General features: G+C 42.2%; 1 protein-coding gene across 2 annotated transcripts; it reads left to right on the top strand.

Moving 5' to 3' along the window:
• The first annotated feature begins 3,411 nt into the window (after window positions 1–3,411).
• Window positions 3,412–11,798, top strand: LOC104955995 (lipoma-preferred partner homolog). 2 transcript variants are annotated; one of them, XR_799506.1, is made up of 5 exons: window positions 3,412–3,732; window positions 4,839–5,017; window positions 6,902–7,022; window positions 7,928–9,665; window positions 9,726–11,798. XR_799506.1 is itself a non-coding variant. In XM_010783416.1 (4 exons), the coding sequence occupies exons 1-4, from the start codon at window positions 3,727–3,729 to the stop codon at window positions 8,054–8,056; spliced, it is 435 nt and encodes a 144-aa protein (XP_010781718.1). In that variant the 5' UTR covers window positions 3,412–3,726; the 3' UTR covers window positions 8,057–11,798. The 2 variants fall into 2 exon arrangements, 1 of the variants encoding a protein (XP_010781718.1); XM_010783416.1 differs by having other exon boundaries at window positions 7,928–11,798.
• The last annotated feature ends 918 nt before the right edge of the window (window positions 11,799–12,716 follow it).

Raw genomic sequence — 12,716 nt, 5'->3', positions numbered from 1 at the left:
TATTGAGACAGCCTTCGTTTGGCGGAAGTGACGTATGTGGTCTCCGAATGCATCCTCAGGAGGATGCGGCCGCTGAATTGGGACACAGCTACTGATTTTGGTTTACAACCGCTAACAACCCTACCTCAAAAAATCTCCAGTCTCCCTTCAACAAATACCACTATGACAGAAAGACTGGGTTGGGGTCTGCATTAGGAACCACACAGCAGCAAGAGCCTCTGTAAACAATGGCATGCGGGCATCCAATTGTGCTTTTTGAATATGCATGGACTGAAGCTGATGCCAAGTCAGCTGTGAGTCAGGTAACTCACACACATACTCTACTACTTGTGGAGTTGTAAGGGAGTGGTGCATTGGATGGCTTTGTAAATAAATAGACGACTTTCAAATAACATTTCAAATCTCTAGTGTATTACAGCCATCTTACTGTAAGTTTTTTTTTGGATGGGCAGCAGGTGTAAAGTGTTTTATTGCATGGACAAAATAACAGGAACACCTTTCAATTTAAATGCAATTCAATAAAATAACATTAAAATAAATACTTCCTCTGCAATGTTCATCTCTTTAGCCAATCAGTGGTCAGCGGTGTCATTACTCCACCCACTAAAAATGGATCAGCCTGTTTGAAGGTGGTACCAATCAAAGCACCAGGTATTCACCACTTTGGCTAAACTAAATATTATTCAAGTTGGTGGTTAAAGCTGGCGGACCATATGCAGAATCCGGCTTGCAGAATGTTCAGGCATTGCCCACCCATTCAAAACTGTGTCTCTCAATAAAGGCCCTCTCTGGTCAAACATATCTTTAAAAAAACTGCAGTATATTGCGACTTTATGTTTGATGACCCATGCAGTTTGTAACTTTCTATTTAGTATCAACTACCTATGAGTCACAATTTCTTCATCTCCATTATTCATTACTTCTTCCTGGTGTGGGTGTTCGATAGTACTTCCTGTTGAGAGATACACTCCTTAAAAACGTATTGAACTCCTGTTTTCTTTGTTAGTATGTTTGTTGGTTGGTTTGTTAAGTATGAAAAAAGCTGTTGGCCTGTTTTCTTCCTAATGCTTGGTCATCCCTCAGGAAGCAGTCAGGCAGTGATTTGACTCCACAGAGTGTGTTCCTGTCCAGAGAAACGCAAACACAGCAGCAGCGAGCGGGCCTTCCCTTTGAACCCGCTTTGTTAGAAATCATCGGGCTGCTTTCAGTAGTGTGGAGTTAATCCACACAGCATGGCCTGGCACTGACCAGCACGTTCACACACACACACTGAATCAGATCATCTGTATATTTGGCCCGCTCTGACTGCCAGGTCATAAATCGCGTGCGGTCCCTCTGAACTCCTGCCTCCCTCCTGTCAGCTCCACTTTGCCATGTGAAGACAAAAAGAGCAGATAGGTGTGAAATGTGTGTTGATACGGTCCGAAGAGATGGCAAACAGCTTCAACTTAACAATATGCCACAGCAGATTCCCAACTGTTTCATCTGAAAAAAAAAAAAAAAAAAAAAAGTCTTTGTTACAGTTGTGTTCTGTTCACCTGTAGCTGAATCCTCTGGAATATTTTAAATATTGGGGATTAATCCTGGACCCTATTATGTGTGAACCAGGGATGAATGTATGTATATTATAAACTTAAACATTTGACATTATAGTATAGACTGCAAAAATATGAAATATCATTAATAATAATGAGGAGTTTGCATGTATTGTTTTTGATATGACTAATGTTTTTGGCTTTGCCTTGTGAAAGGTTACAAGTTGCATGAAACATAATTACAATGCAACCTACCAGTAACACGAAGCAATTTAAAAAATCACTTGAGACTGACTTATTGTTTATTCAACTTAAAATGAGCTGGCCTCATTGGGCATTTTTGATTTACTATATGGTTTTCAAGCTTGTTTTAATCGTCAAGTGGGAAGTGACTCAATGTGCCTGTGTTTATCTTATTTCATATCGTTTTTCTCGCTGGTTAGTATAAATGTGGACATGTTGTATCGCTGTTTCTTCCTGCATTGGCTACTGTGTAATGTCTGTCCTGGGGGAATACAGGAAACTGCATATCTATATCATATTTACAGACTGTGAGAATAATCAATTAATGAAGAAAATGATCTTCAAATGGAAAGCTGTCGGCCTTATTCTTATCTCATGTCATTTAGTCAACTAATGGGTGTGTGTTAAAATACTATAGAATAGAATAGAATAGACATTCTCAGTAATATCTTTTACTGGTTTTTAGTTGTACTTAACTTGTTTAAAATGAAAGTTACTCTAAGGCAGTGTCATTTGATCTAATTAAATAACAAATGAATTAAAGTGGATTGAAACAGACATAAATGAAATGATCTCACTCCATTGACATTTTTTAAATACAAGACTCAGAATGAGAGTTAGTGATGAGAGGTTTTCCTCTCTGTCTCTGTCCCCCCCCCCCACGCTCTGTTTGCCAACACACTCAACACTCTGACAGGAAGCGTGTTGCTAAATAATGTGCCGGACTGCGCTGCTCTTTGTGAGATCATCATATCACTTTGAAGAAAGGGGGCCACAATTGACTTTAACGCACTCTACTCACCCCTCAGTTCAGCAAGAGGCTGTCTGACCCAGATTCACTTTTACCTCATCTGCCTAGACATTTGTTTAGCCTTCTGGGCAAACACTTAGAGAAATGTATGAGGCAGAGGGGAAGGGGGGGTGGGGGCTACATATGCTTGAATACATCACATTTAGTCAGGGGAGAAGTAAACCCCGGACATCCGCAGACACATACAGCCCTCTAGTGGCAGACTGTAGAGGACATGGGTGTCTGACAGAAAGGGCATGAAGTGATCGTGCAGAATGTCCTGAACCATCTGTGGAGGTCGGACCCAAACACAGACCAGAAGACTTGTACATTTTTTGTTTTGAAATTAGATTTGTGTAACAGGAATGCTAAATGTTAGCTTACACAAAATAAAAGCAGTCACGAGTGAATAAAAACACAATAGAAGCTGAGCAGAATGAATGAATTGAGGTCATAGAATCTTACCATCGGAGAAAAAGAGAGGAATTTTGTCTTTTGAGTACTGTACTCATTATAATGGCCCGGAGGAACTGTGTGCTGTGAAATCATATGCTCTAGTTAAGCTAAACAAGGGCAAGGTATTCCCACATGAAGGGCAGATGAGAATAAGGAAGTGGGATTGTAGACAGATGAGGAAGAGTTGATGACGGTTTAGTGCTGTTTGGGCCGGTACCCCACTCTCATTCTCACGTCTCATATTGTCTCTCTACCTCTGTGTGTGTGTGTGTGTGTGTGTGTGTGTGTGTGTGTGTGTGTGTGTGTGTGTGTGTGTGTGTGTGTGTGTGTGTGTGTGTGTGTGTGTGTGTGTGTGTGTGGCAAACCTCTGGGGCTTAGTGCAGCGAGCTCATTAAAAGCTTCATTCCACTTCCAGGATCAGGCAGGATTGCAATATGGACATTGTTTATACACAAATGTTGCCCTGGGAATAATGTTTATTTCTATTACCTTCTTGGAGGGGGAAAAAAAAAAGGGAGAGGAATCAGAATGCAGAGCTTGTCTGCACAAATTGCTTTTCAGGAAATAATGCCTCTCCAGGAGTGCTTTGAAGTAACAGCCATTTTTCAAACCACCTTTTTCTACAGCCTGGAGTCATACATCAGCCTGTCTCATGTTGGCCTCTTAGCCTGACCCAAGATCAGTGCTGTGAGGAGTCACCACATGGAGGTATGTCAGGGACACTGAACCTCGTTCTGTAAAGCTGCTGTGCTCATTAGCATAGCGACTATAAATGTCAGTGCACGTGCTCGGCAGCCAGACTGGGGGGGTTCACCTCAGCCGAGCGGTCACACAAGTGTCATCTGAAACTCTGGAGGCAGCCGATGACGCAGCGCAGTGTTGCTACACACCCCGAGCTGTGTTTGGAAACACTGAGCAGCTCTGCTACCAATGGAGCAGCTGAACCGTGCACTGTTTAGCCCAGTCAAGCACAGAGAGGGGGGCGGGGGGCAGAGAGACACAGAGATCCAGGAAATGCCTGAGCGAGAGGCAGCGAGGCCCATCAGCTCTCTCAGGCCGCACATTGATCACCCTCACATGATATATCCATCCCCAGTAATTGCATTGCTGTTTAGAAAGGCGGTCGTTATTTATGAAATATTGAAATAACAAACGGCGTCTCCCGGCAGATTTAAGGAAGAGAGATGCCACAGATAAGTCAGTGGCAGGCGGCCACCACGTCCCCCCTCCCCCCAGGCCGCTTGCCCAGTCGCCTGGCTGCAAAAACCCCTGCAGTCATCACAAAGTGGAAATATTTACTGCTCTCATTCTTGCATATGGGAGGATGAAGTGTGGGCGAGGGCCAATGAGAAATGAGCGTGTTTGTGTTTCAAGAGGAGTGCTAATCAGATACCGAGGTATTCGAGGACAGCAGAGCCAAAGGTCCTGGGCGTGGATTTATATGTAGCACGGGAGAGAATAGTAGCTGTGCCCCCTGAAGTGAAACACTGGCACAAAACTTCAAGAAATGCAGAAAAATATTTATTCGGATATTGTGGTTCAACTCTATTAGCAGACAAGTGCTCATTTTAAGTGATTACATTCATCATGAGATGTGTGTGTGTGTGTGTGTGTGTGTGTGTGTGTGTGTGTGTGTGTGTGTGTGTGTGTGTGTGTGTGTGTGTGTGTGTGTGTGTGTGTGTGTGTGTGTACGTACGTTACGTAGTAGTGTTATACGTACGTACGTAGTAACGGAGTTGTGTGTGTGTGTGTGTGTGTGTGTGTGTGTGTGTGTGTGTGTGTGTGTGTGTGTGTGTGTGTGTGTGTGTGTGCAGAACACCCTTGAGACCTGCACCATCTGCAGTAAGCCCATCATGGAGCGCATCCTGCGGGCCACGGGGAAGGCGTACCACCCCCACTGCTTCACCTGCGTGGTGTGCAGCCGCAGCCTGGACGGAGTGCCCTTCACCGTGGACGCCTCCAACCACATCCACTGCATCGAGGACTTCCACAAGTACGTAGTTCAGATAAGATAAGATTTACTCCATGTATCCCACATTGGCCCGTTTTGATGTCACATCAGCATGTTACAACAAGGCATTGCACAAAATGTGAAAATATGAAGAGTAGAAAATAAACAAACTTAAAATATAAACATCTCCTAACAGAAAAAAAATACCGAACTAAAAAGTTAAATATATACTGTACATGTTGACAGGAAAAGATAATAGTCTGTACCCTACCAGTCCAATACATTTAAAACAAAAATACTGGTTTGGAGGGTTCCTTTGAATATGTATTTATATATAGTGTGGCACTGTCTGTTGTTGTCTGTGTTATTGTTGTTGTTTATATATTGTATATTTATTGTGTACGTGTACAGTGCTGTGAAAATGAATTTCCCCCAGGGGACAATAACTCTAATCTAATCATTACAATAAAATATGATGTGTGTTTGAACCTAAGTATCACAATCTAAAGTAATGTAACCTGATACATTTCCATGACCTTTGGATAACCTCAATATCAAATGAAGCACTAAAAAGTACAACAACAAACAAATATCAACAAGAATGCTTTTACTTAAGAACTCAATTTCAAATCAACTAATGGTTTTAAATCATTTGCTTACTGACATATTCAGTTAGATATCACATCATGGGGCTTTCTTTTCAGGGAAATATTGCCAGCAATGCCACAAGCACAATGACCTTATGAGATGTGGCTAACATGAATGTAATAGTAAGTTCCTGTCAATGTGTCTCCACCCATTGCATAACCCTAACCTTCCCAGAAATGTTGCTTTAGTCAGTGACCAGAAGGGAAACAGAAGTAAACAGCGGGCTCTTGGTGTGAGTGCTCAGCTTTTGGCTTTAGAGGAGCTGCACTGGGCCGTCATTTAATTCCACGTGACAGGTGTGACCTGAGCCGCGCGCCTCTTTATGTCGAGGAATAATCTCGCTCTGAGAATACTGTACTGTGGTTTCTCAAAGCTCCTTCACTTCCTGATTCCCAGCATGCAGTCAATGTCTCAGGTAGAGTCCACAGCCGTCAGTCAGTTGACCTGAGGTCTGAGCCTGCTTTCATATCCTCTCTGATCCTATAGTTAGACACACCTCTTCCTGCTGAAGGCATTCCCACACATACTCATTTCAAAGTCACTTCTGGTATTTGTAAAGGTCCTACTATGTTTAGCTTTTCCTCAAATACACCATTTATATGCAGCATTTCAGAGACAGTTTAGACTCTAGTGGGGAAGTGCATGCATAATGAAACACAGGAACATGCACAGGCTGTGCCTCTGTTTGAAAACCTCTTTAATCATGTGTGGGCAATATTGGTCTTAATCATTTGTGCTATGTTTATTCTGGTGTGAAGAACTGAGACCCTGCTTTGACCCATTGGTTGGCCAGTGGTACCATACTTATAGGGGTCACAAGATAAACCTGAACAGTCATTACGTACCGGTAATTAACAATACAACAATGTATGATTATTTATTTCATTATAACTTTGATTAATTTACTTGTTAACTCCTCCATACATTCAAGTTGTTAGACATCCAAAGATTATACATAAAGCTAAATCCAAATCATTTTAACACCCCTGTGTATCCAAGAATGTATCATTACAACTTTTAAAGTGGAATAAGCTCAAGTCATTTTCTTCATTGTGTAGATAGAGTTGATTATTTGACAAGAAAGGCAATAGCTTCTTTACTACAGCAGTAACATATTATTAGTTCTGCTGCTCTCTTTTGTCAAGTAATATGTACCCATCAGTTGTAACCGATTACTCAAGAGAGTATCAGGCTGACTAATCAATAATAAAAGCATTGTTAGCTGTGTGTGCACAGTCTCAAACAGCATGTTCTGTTCTTCCTGCTTGTGTGTTGAAGGAAGTTTGCTCCGCGCTGCTGTGTGTGCTCTGAGCCCATCATGCCGGCGCCGGGCCAGGAGGAGACCGTCCGGATCGTGGCCCTGGACCGAGACTTCCACGTGCAGTGTTACCGCTGCGAGGTGTGTTCTGTGTGTGAGCTCTGTTTGAGCTCTGTAGTCGACAGTCATTATGTTCTGGATGCATATCGTGCTCGTCTCCTTGGCAGCCAGGTCTGAATCCTCCCTCCATCTCTCCTCTGCAAAGTTCAGGCTCACACAGTAAGCACTCTGTCAGCCGCGCTGGCTGATAAGCGGCGCTGCGACACGACGCGCTAGCGAAAAGAGAAGTAACGCGTCACGTTGTCAAAGAGCCGTGTGTGTACAGAGCCTGGCAGACACAAAGGTCAAAGGAAAGCAGAGCAGATTAGTTCAGCACCAACAGACGCATCTCGTCACCACGGAGACATGAGTAGATGCATATTCGTAATTCTCAGTGTGTGTGTGCGTGTGTGCGCACAGCCATCGAGTAAGGATGATGTAAAAAGAAGTGTGTGTATATGTCTGTGTTTTGCACACACTGCTTTAGCAGAGAAACATTTCCCCTTCTCTCATCTCTAAAGCGTCTGTGGGCCCTGCCAGGTAACCAACCATCAGCAGACAGTCACCTCCACAGGTCTGTCTGTGATATTTGTATTGGTGGAATCAGAGCACGGCTAGATAACAACCTTGAACATTCAAGTGACGTGGTTCCTTCAGTTTTTTTCCCTGTGAATGTATGACTTTTTAATCTCAGAGATTATTTATCATATATTTATATCGTCTATTTCATAACTTTACGTAAATTATATTCGAGAATCAGCAGCTGGTAGGAACTGAACTCTGCTCCCGCCTCACAGAGAGCCTCCTGAAACACACTGGATGGGTTCAAACGCACTAAATGTCTCAATTAGGTTGTGAACACAGAGAGAGGGACTGTGTCTCAGCTGTGAGTGTGCATAATGACTCTGTAATGTGTGTGTGTGTGTGTGTGTGTGTGTGTCCTGCAGGACTGTGGCTCTCTGCTGTCAGAGGGGGACAACCAGGGCTGCTACCCTCTGGACGGACACGTCCTCTGCAAGAACTGTAACAGCAGCCGCATCCAGGACCTGACCGCCAAAGCCACCACCGACCTCTGAACACCCCCCCCCCCGTGATAACACACACCGCTCACTCTCTCACAAACGTACCCATCCACAGAAGCTTGCATTCCTCAGCACACACACACACACTCTCTCAGTACATAGCATCACATGTATCTATTGACTCGGTACATCACAGCAGGAGAGGCTGTGAGATGTTTAACTGTGTTAAGGAGTGGTTCGAGATTTTGGGAAATGGTTTTGATCTGATGCACTATGTCACTATGTTTTATATGTTATACAGCAGGCGTTCAGACAAGAATAAAACGTGATACAGATAGCCTGCTGCCAAAGAAAAATCCTATTCAGATCTAGATATTTATCTCTTCTGTGTTTATGACGTAAGAACAGGTGAAATAAAAATTCACTTTTTAAGTTCCTTAACAATGTTTTTACTCACCAAAACTCTATGTTCCCCTGGTTCACTAGTTCTACTCTTTATGCTAAGCTCAGTTTAATATGTCCACATGTGCTGAGCGTGCATATCAAAAAACGACTTCAATCTTCTGTTCTGAGTCTCAAAAGAAAAAACAAATATTTCCCAAAATCTCAAATCTTTAAACGAAGCAGTTAACAGTAAAACAATATATCTTCACTCAGTGTTATTATCTCGTATCATAATCCTCCAGCTTGTCCTCACCTGAGTGCGTATGTATTTAAATGTCCTGCCGATGGGTTCTTTGGATATGAAGGGAGTCTGACTCCAACATGTGACATGGATGACAGGAGCAGATATGTGTATGACTGTAGCTTTATCAGTATTTAGGAAACCTGTTTGTTGGTCAGAGCATTTTTGTCATTGTAGTGTTTGTCACACAGACATACGGTACACTAATAGGGAACATATTATCACAGGAGCTTATTACTTCAAAACACTTTACTGAACACCAAAGAATCTAAACTGCCGTATTCACTGTGTACATATTCTGTGTGCAACTATTTTACACATAACGGGACCACAGTCATCCTCAATAGTAGTGTGAGTGTCAAAGACAAACCCTCAGTAGGCAGCCATTCCCTTTTTAACAATCTTTTACTTTCTAATTGAACTTGCTGTTATGTTTTATATTTTCTGTTGGCCTGAACAGTACAATCATGGCATTCCATTCAAATAGAAAGGGCCTATTATCTGAGTTTTATGATATGGTTTTCGAGCAGAGAATGATTAGATTACATTAGTGATTGTTTTGTAAGTCTGATAGAAATAACAGATTATGAATGGCTATGCAATTTTTGATGTTAATTGCATCGACACTTTATAAGACATATTATGAATAAGGAAATATTTTACCTGTACAGATTAAAGCACAAGTGTCCTTATAATGATGCTTTAATAGAAACCATGCCGTGGGTACTGTGTGACTTTGTGTCACTGTGCTGTGTGTCAGTGTTGTCGTACCAGTGACAATGTCTTTTATATTTAGTGTGTGTCAAGGTAATGGGCGAAGAAGGGACCATGACAGTTTCCCACAAAGTGATTTTATTATTTTTTCCATCCAGTCGTTTGACCAGCAGATTCACTGTTTGATTTGATAGTTACTTTTTTAATTACTAGAGCAATGTGATGTTTCTGAGTTAAAGGAACCCTGTGGACTTTTCACCGCTAGCTGTGGAACCATGTTTTCATGATTGGGTTCTCATTGAGCAAAGGCCTGGCCGAGTGCAGTCTCATTTTAACAATGAGTAACACAATAACCGATGAAGAACAACATAATGTGCAGCTCTGAGAACCTCTGCAGGAAGTGACTGTGTATCACTTAGTCCAGGCGCAAGCGGGCAAAAAAAAGACACATAGTTACAACAATTTAAAAACACACTCAAAACAAACAAACTCAAAAACGTCTCTATGAAAACACGGGTTAGTGTGTGGACATGTTGTGTCTCTTTAGGTCTCAGGATCTTGGTGTTGTAATCTGTCCCTGGCTGCAGGCTCTCAGATCGGGGTTGATCTGATGCAAACATTTAGAAATGGTTTGTTGATACTCCACTGATCCTCAGTTGGTGAAAGCCATGTTTGAAGAGAAGCAGCAAAGGCAGAGGACTACAGTTAACAGCTGTTAACATGCAACAGAAGGTAACAGCTAAAGTGTGCAAACAGTCGACTCTGCAAATGTTTATTTACAAAGGAAATTCATTCATTTTGTTTGCATTTGGGTGTTTACAGGAAAACTCACACAGGGTGCCTTTAAACAACAAAGTCTGAGTAGTATTAAGGTCTGCTGTTGGTTTACAGTGTTCCTCAGCCCCGATAACAGATGTGTTATCTGTTTAGTGCCATTAGGATAGCAGATGGTTATACCAACATGTTTGTGCACTGTAATCCGTTACTCTGGTTACAAAGCTTTGTGAGCCATGTTTTACCCACGGTTACACTCTGTGCATAACTTTGCTAATAAGCCCAATAATATAAATAATTCATAAATAAACATTCATCAGACCTTTGCCAGGACACATCTTCTACATGAGGATGAAAACACTGTTTCACCATCCAAGGCTGGGCGAACTGAACTCAGTGCAACTCACCAGTGCATTGTAATGGATCTTAAAGGCTTGTTATAAATATCAAATTCAGATGGGAACACCATGTTCTGTCATATCTAACACCTTTTATTTCATATAACTAGGTATTTAAATAGATTACTATAATTAGTTTGAGGACAAAAATATTCTCTAGTACAGAAAACACTTTTTTCAAGTTTTTTTTTCAGGTACTGAGCCATGAGGTCAGCTGTTTGGCAGCTGACTCAGTAAGCCATATGATGGGGACTGGTTGTTAGGCAACAAAGGTGAAGAAGACCCTCTTTATAACATGATGTCACATTTGTTTGTTGGTTTTCAGCGCTCAGGGAGGGGCTGGGGATCCGGCTCAGTTAGCATTGACAGCGCCCCTCCTTACGGGCTGGGGTAATCACACAGGGTTAGGTGTGTCACAATAAAGATTTCAGAGTGACTAAACATCCAGGTGAACAAAAGCCGTGCAGTAGTGCTTATATACAATTCTTATTTAACGTTGGACCAACCAGAAGTGTTGTTAGCAGCACATGCTAACAACACCCCGTGCTGTGTTAAAGTCCAGATGAAAGAGCTGTGGCTTGGTAAAGGATGTGACGTTGTTCTAAAGCCGCACACTCAAATGTGTGATGGAAATGTATGTCACTCATCAGGACAAACCCACGGAGAATTATCACGGCAGGCAGGCTGTTAACAGCTAGCTGGGAAACTATAGGGGGCAGCACTCTCTTGTGTTTTAGACATTTTTTTATTGTTATATATTTTATTATTGGCTTATTAGCATGTTTGTACAAAGTGTACTCATTCACAGAGTTAAACCTCATGTGCCATAAAAGCTGTTTTAAACTCTCCTGTTGCTACAGTATATTATTATGGACAGTCTGTGAACACATCTGACTTAAAGAAGTATAAAGACCATACTGCTTCTTTTGATTTAGTTTGATGTATTTGGGTGGTCTACTGTCTTTGTTTCTGCCCGTGTCTGTGCAGTACAGTCACCATACTGTTGCTGTGTGCTCCATATGTTGCCTCCCTCAAAGATGGTGCCATGACTCTTTACCGAAGTTGAAGATGTTTCAGCCGCAGTGTGAGGCTGCAGCAGCAGCAGAGTCTGAATGAGAAGCTGGACCCTGTGGTGTTGGTGAAGCATCTGTTGGGGGTCATTGGAAGGGGCCTGTAGTCAACTGGTGTTTCTTTTTTCTTTCTTCAATAAAACCTTTGCAGTGGCGTCATGTCTATGTACTTTTTCTGTCTTTTGCAGTATATTTATACAATTATGTGAGAACATATTAAAATGCATCCCTTTCTTATTTAGCCCTGCCCTGTATGACTACCTGCAGATGAGAGGAATTTATTCCCAACAAGTAACCCAGGGCTGCTTCCCTCTCTTCAACAGTCATTTAAAAGCCCTTCAGTGGCAGTGAACGCCCCGCGCTCACACACCTCCATTCATTGCCCCTGTCAGGCTGCGGCTCCCCAAACACTTTATACAGGAGAATCACCTGCTTAATAGAAATCCTACACCGCTCTGGGACGACGCTTTAATTACACAGACACACAGTGTGCACTCTCCTCTTCTTGTGGCCATGTTCAGCAAATGCACTCAAGTATGCTTACTGCTGGGATCAGCCTGATGGAGTGGTTAGAATCATTTAAAGACCTCCTGTTTCCTACTGTTGCCTTCCAAACTGACTTAATTATCTTTACTTGTGTGCTGCATATCAGCAGTAAGTCACTGAGCATGTTCTCCCCTGCAGATTGCTACATTAAAACAGCCTTCTGAAATGTTATAGCGGGCAAAGTAATGTCTGTGGACAAAACAAGGAACACTTTTGTTTGTCGGAAAAAACAATCAGCACCAGCGCTGTTGGATGGAATTCAAAATCAAACACAAATATTTAACTATGGCCAACCTGATGCTTACAGTAGATACAGTGGCTGATCCTTAGAGTACAGTGTATTCTCACACCCTAGTACTCTGCTAGAAGCAACATCAAGGTTTCCTAGTCATTTTTTTCAAAATATGCTGGAGGTGATTGTGTGTGTTTGTGTGAGACACACAGGGAGAGAGGAGCCCTTCAGCAGTTTAGCCGAGGATTTACTGAACATAAATCTGATGTTTACCAACAAATTGAGTGATGGGCCC

The sequence above is a fragment of the Notothenia coriiceps genome, unplaced genomic scaffold (genome assembly GCF_000735185.1).
Source record: "Notothenia coriiceps isolate Sejong01 unplaced genomic scaffold, NC01 NC01_scaffold00025095, whole genome shotgun sequence".
In the NCBI taxonomy this organism is placed as follows: Eukaryota; Metazoa; Chordata; class Actinopteri; order Perciformes; family Nototheniidae; genus Notothenia; species Notothenia coriiceps.
This window is presented reverse-complemented; position numbering and strand designations above follow the sequence as displayed.

What these genes read in the sequence shown, in the direction of transcription:
- LOC104955995 (XM_010783416.1), top strand. An exon ending in TGCATCGAGGACTTCCACAA is followed by an intron (nt 5,018 to 6,901) that starts GTACGTAGTTCA and finishes TGTGTGTTGAAG; the next exon opens with GAAGTTTGCTCCGCGCTGCT. An exon ending in TGCAGTGTTACCGCTGCGAG is followed by an intron (nt 7,023 to 7,927) that starts GTGTGTTCTGTG and finishes TGTGTCCTGCAG; the next exon opens with GACTGTGGCTCTCTGCTGTC.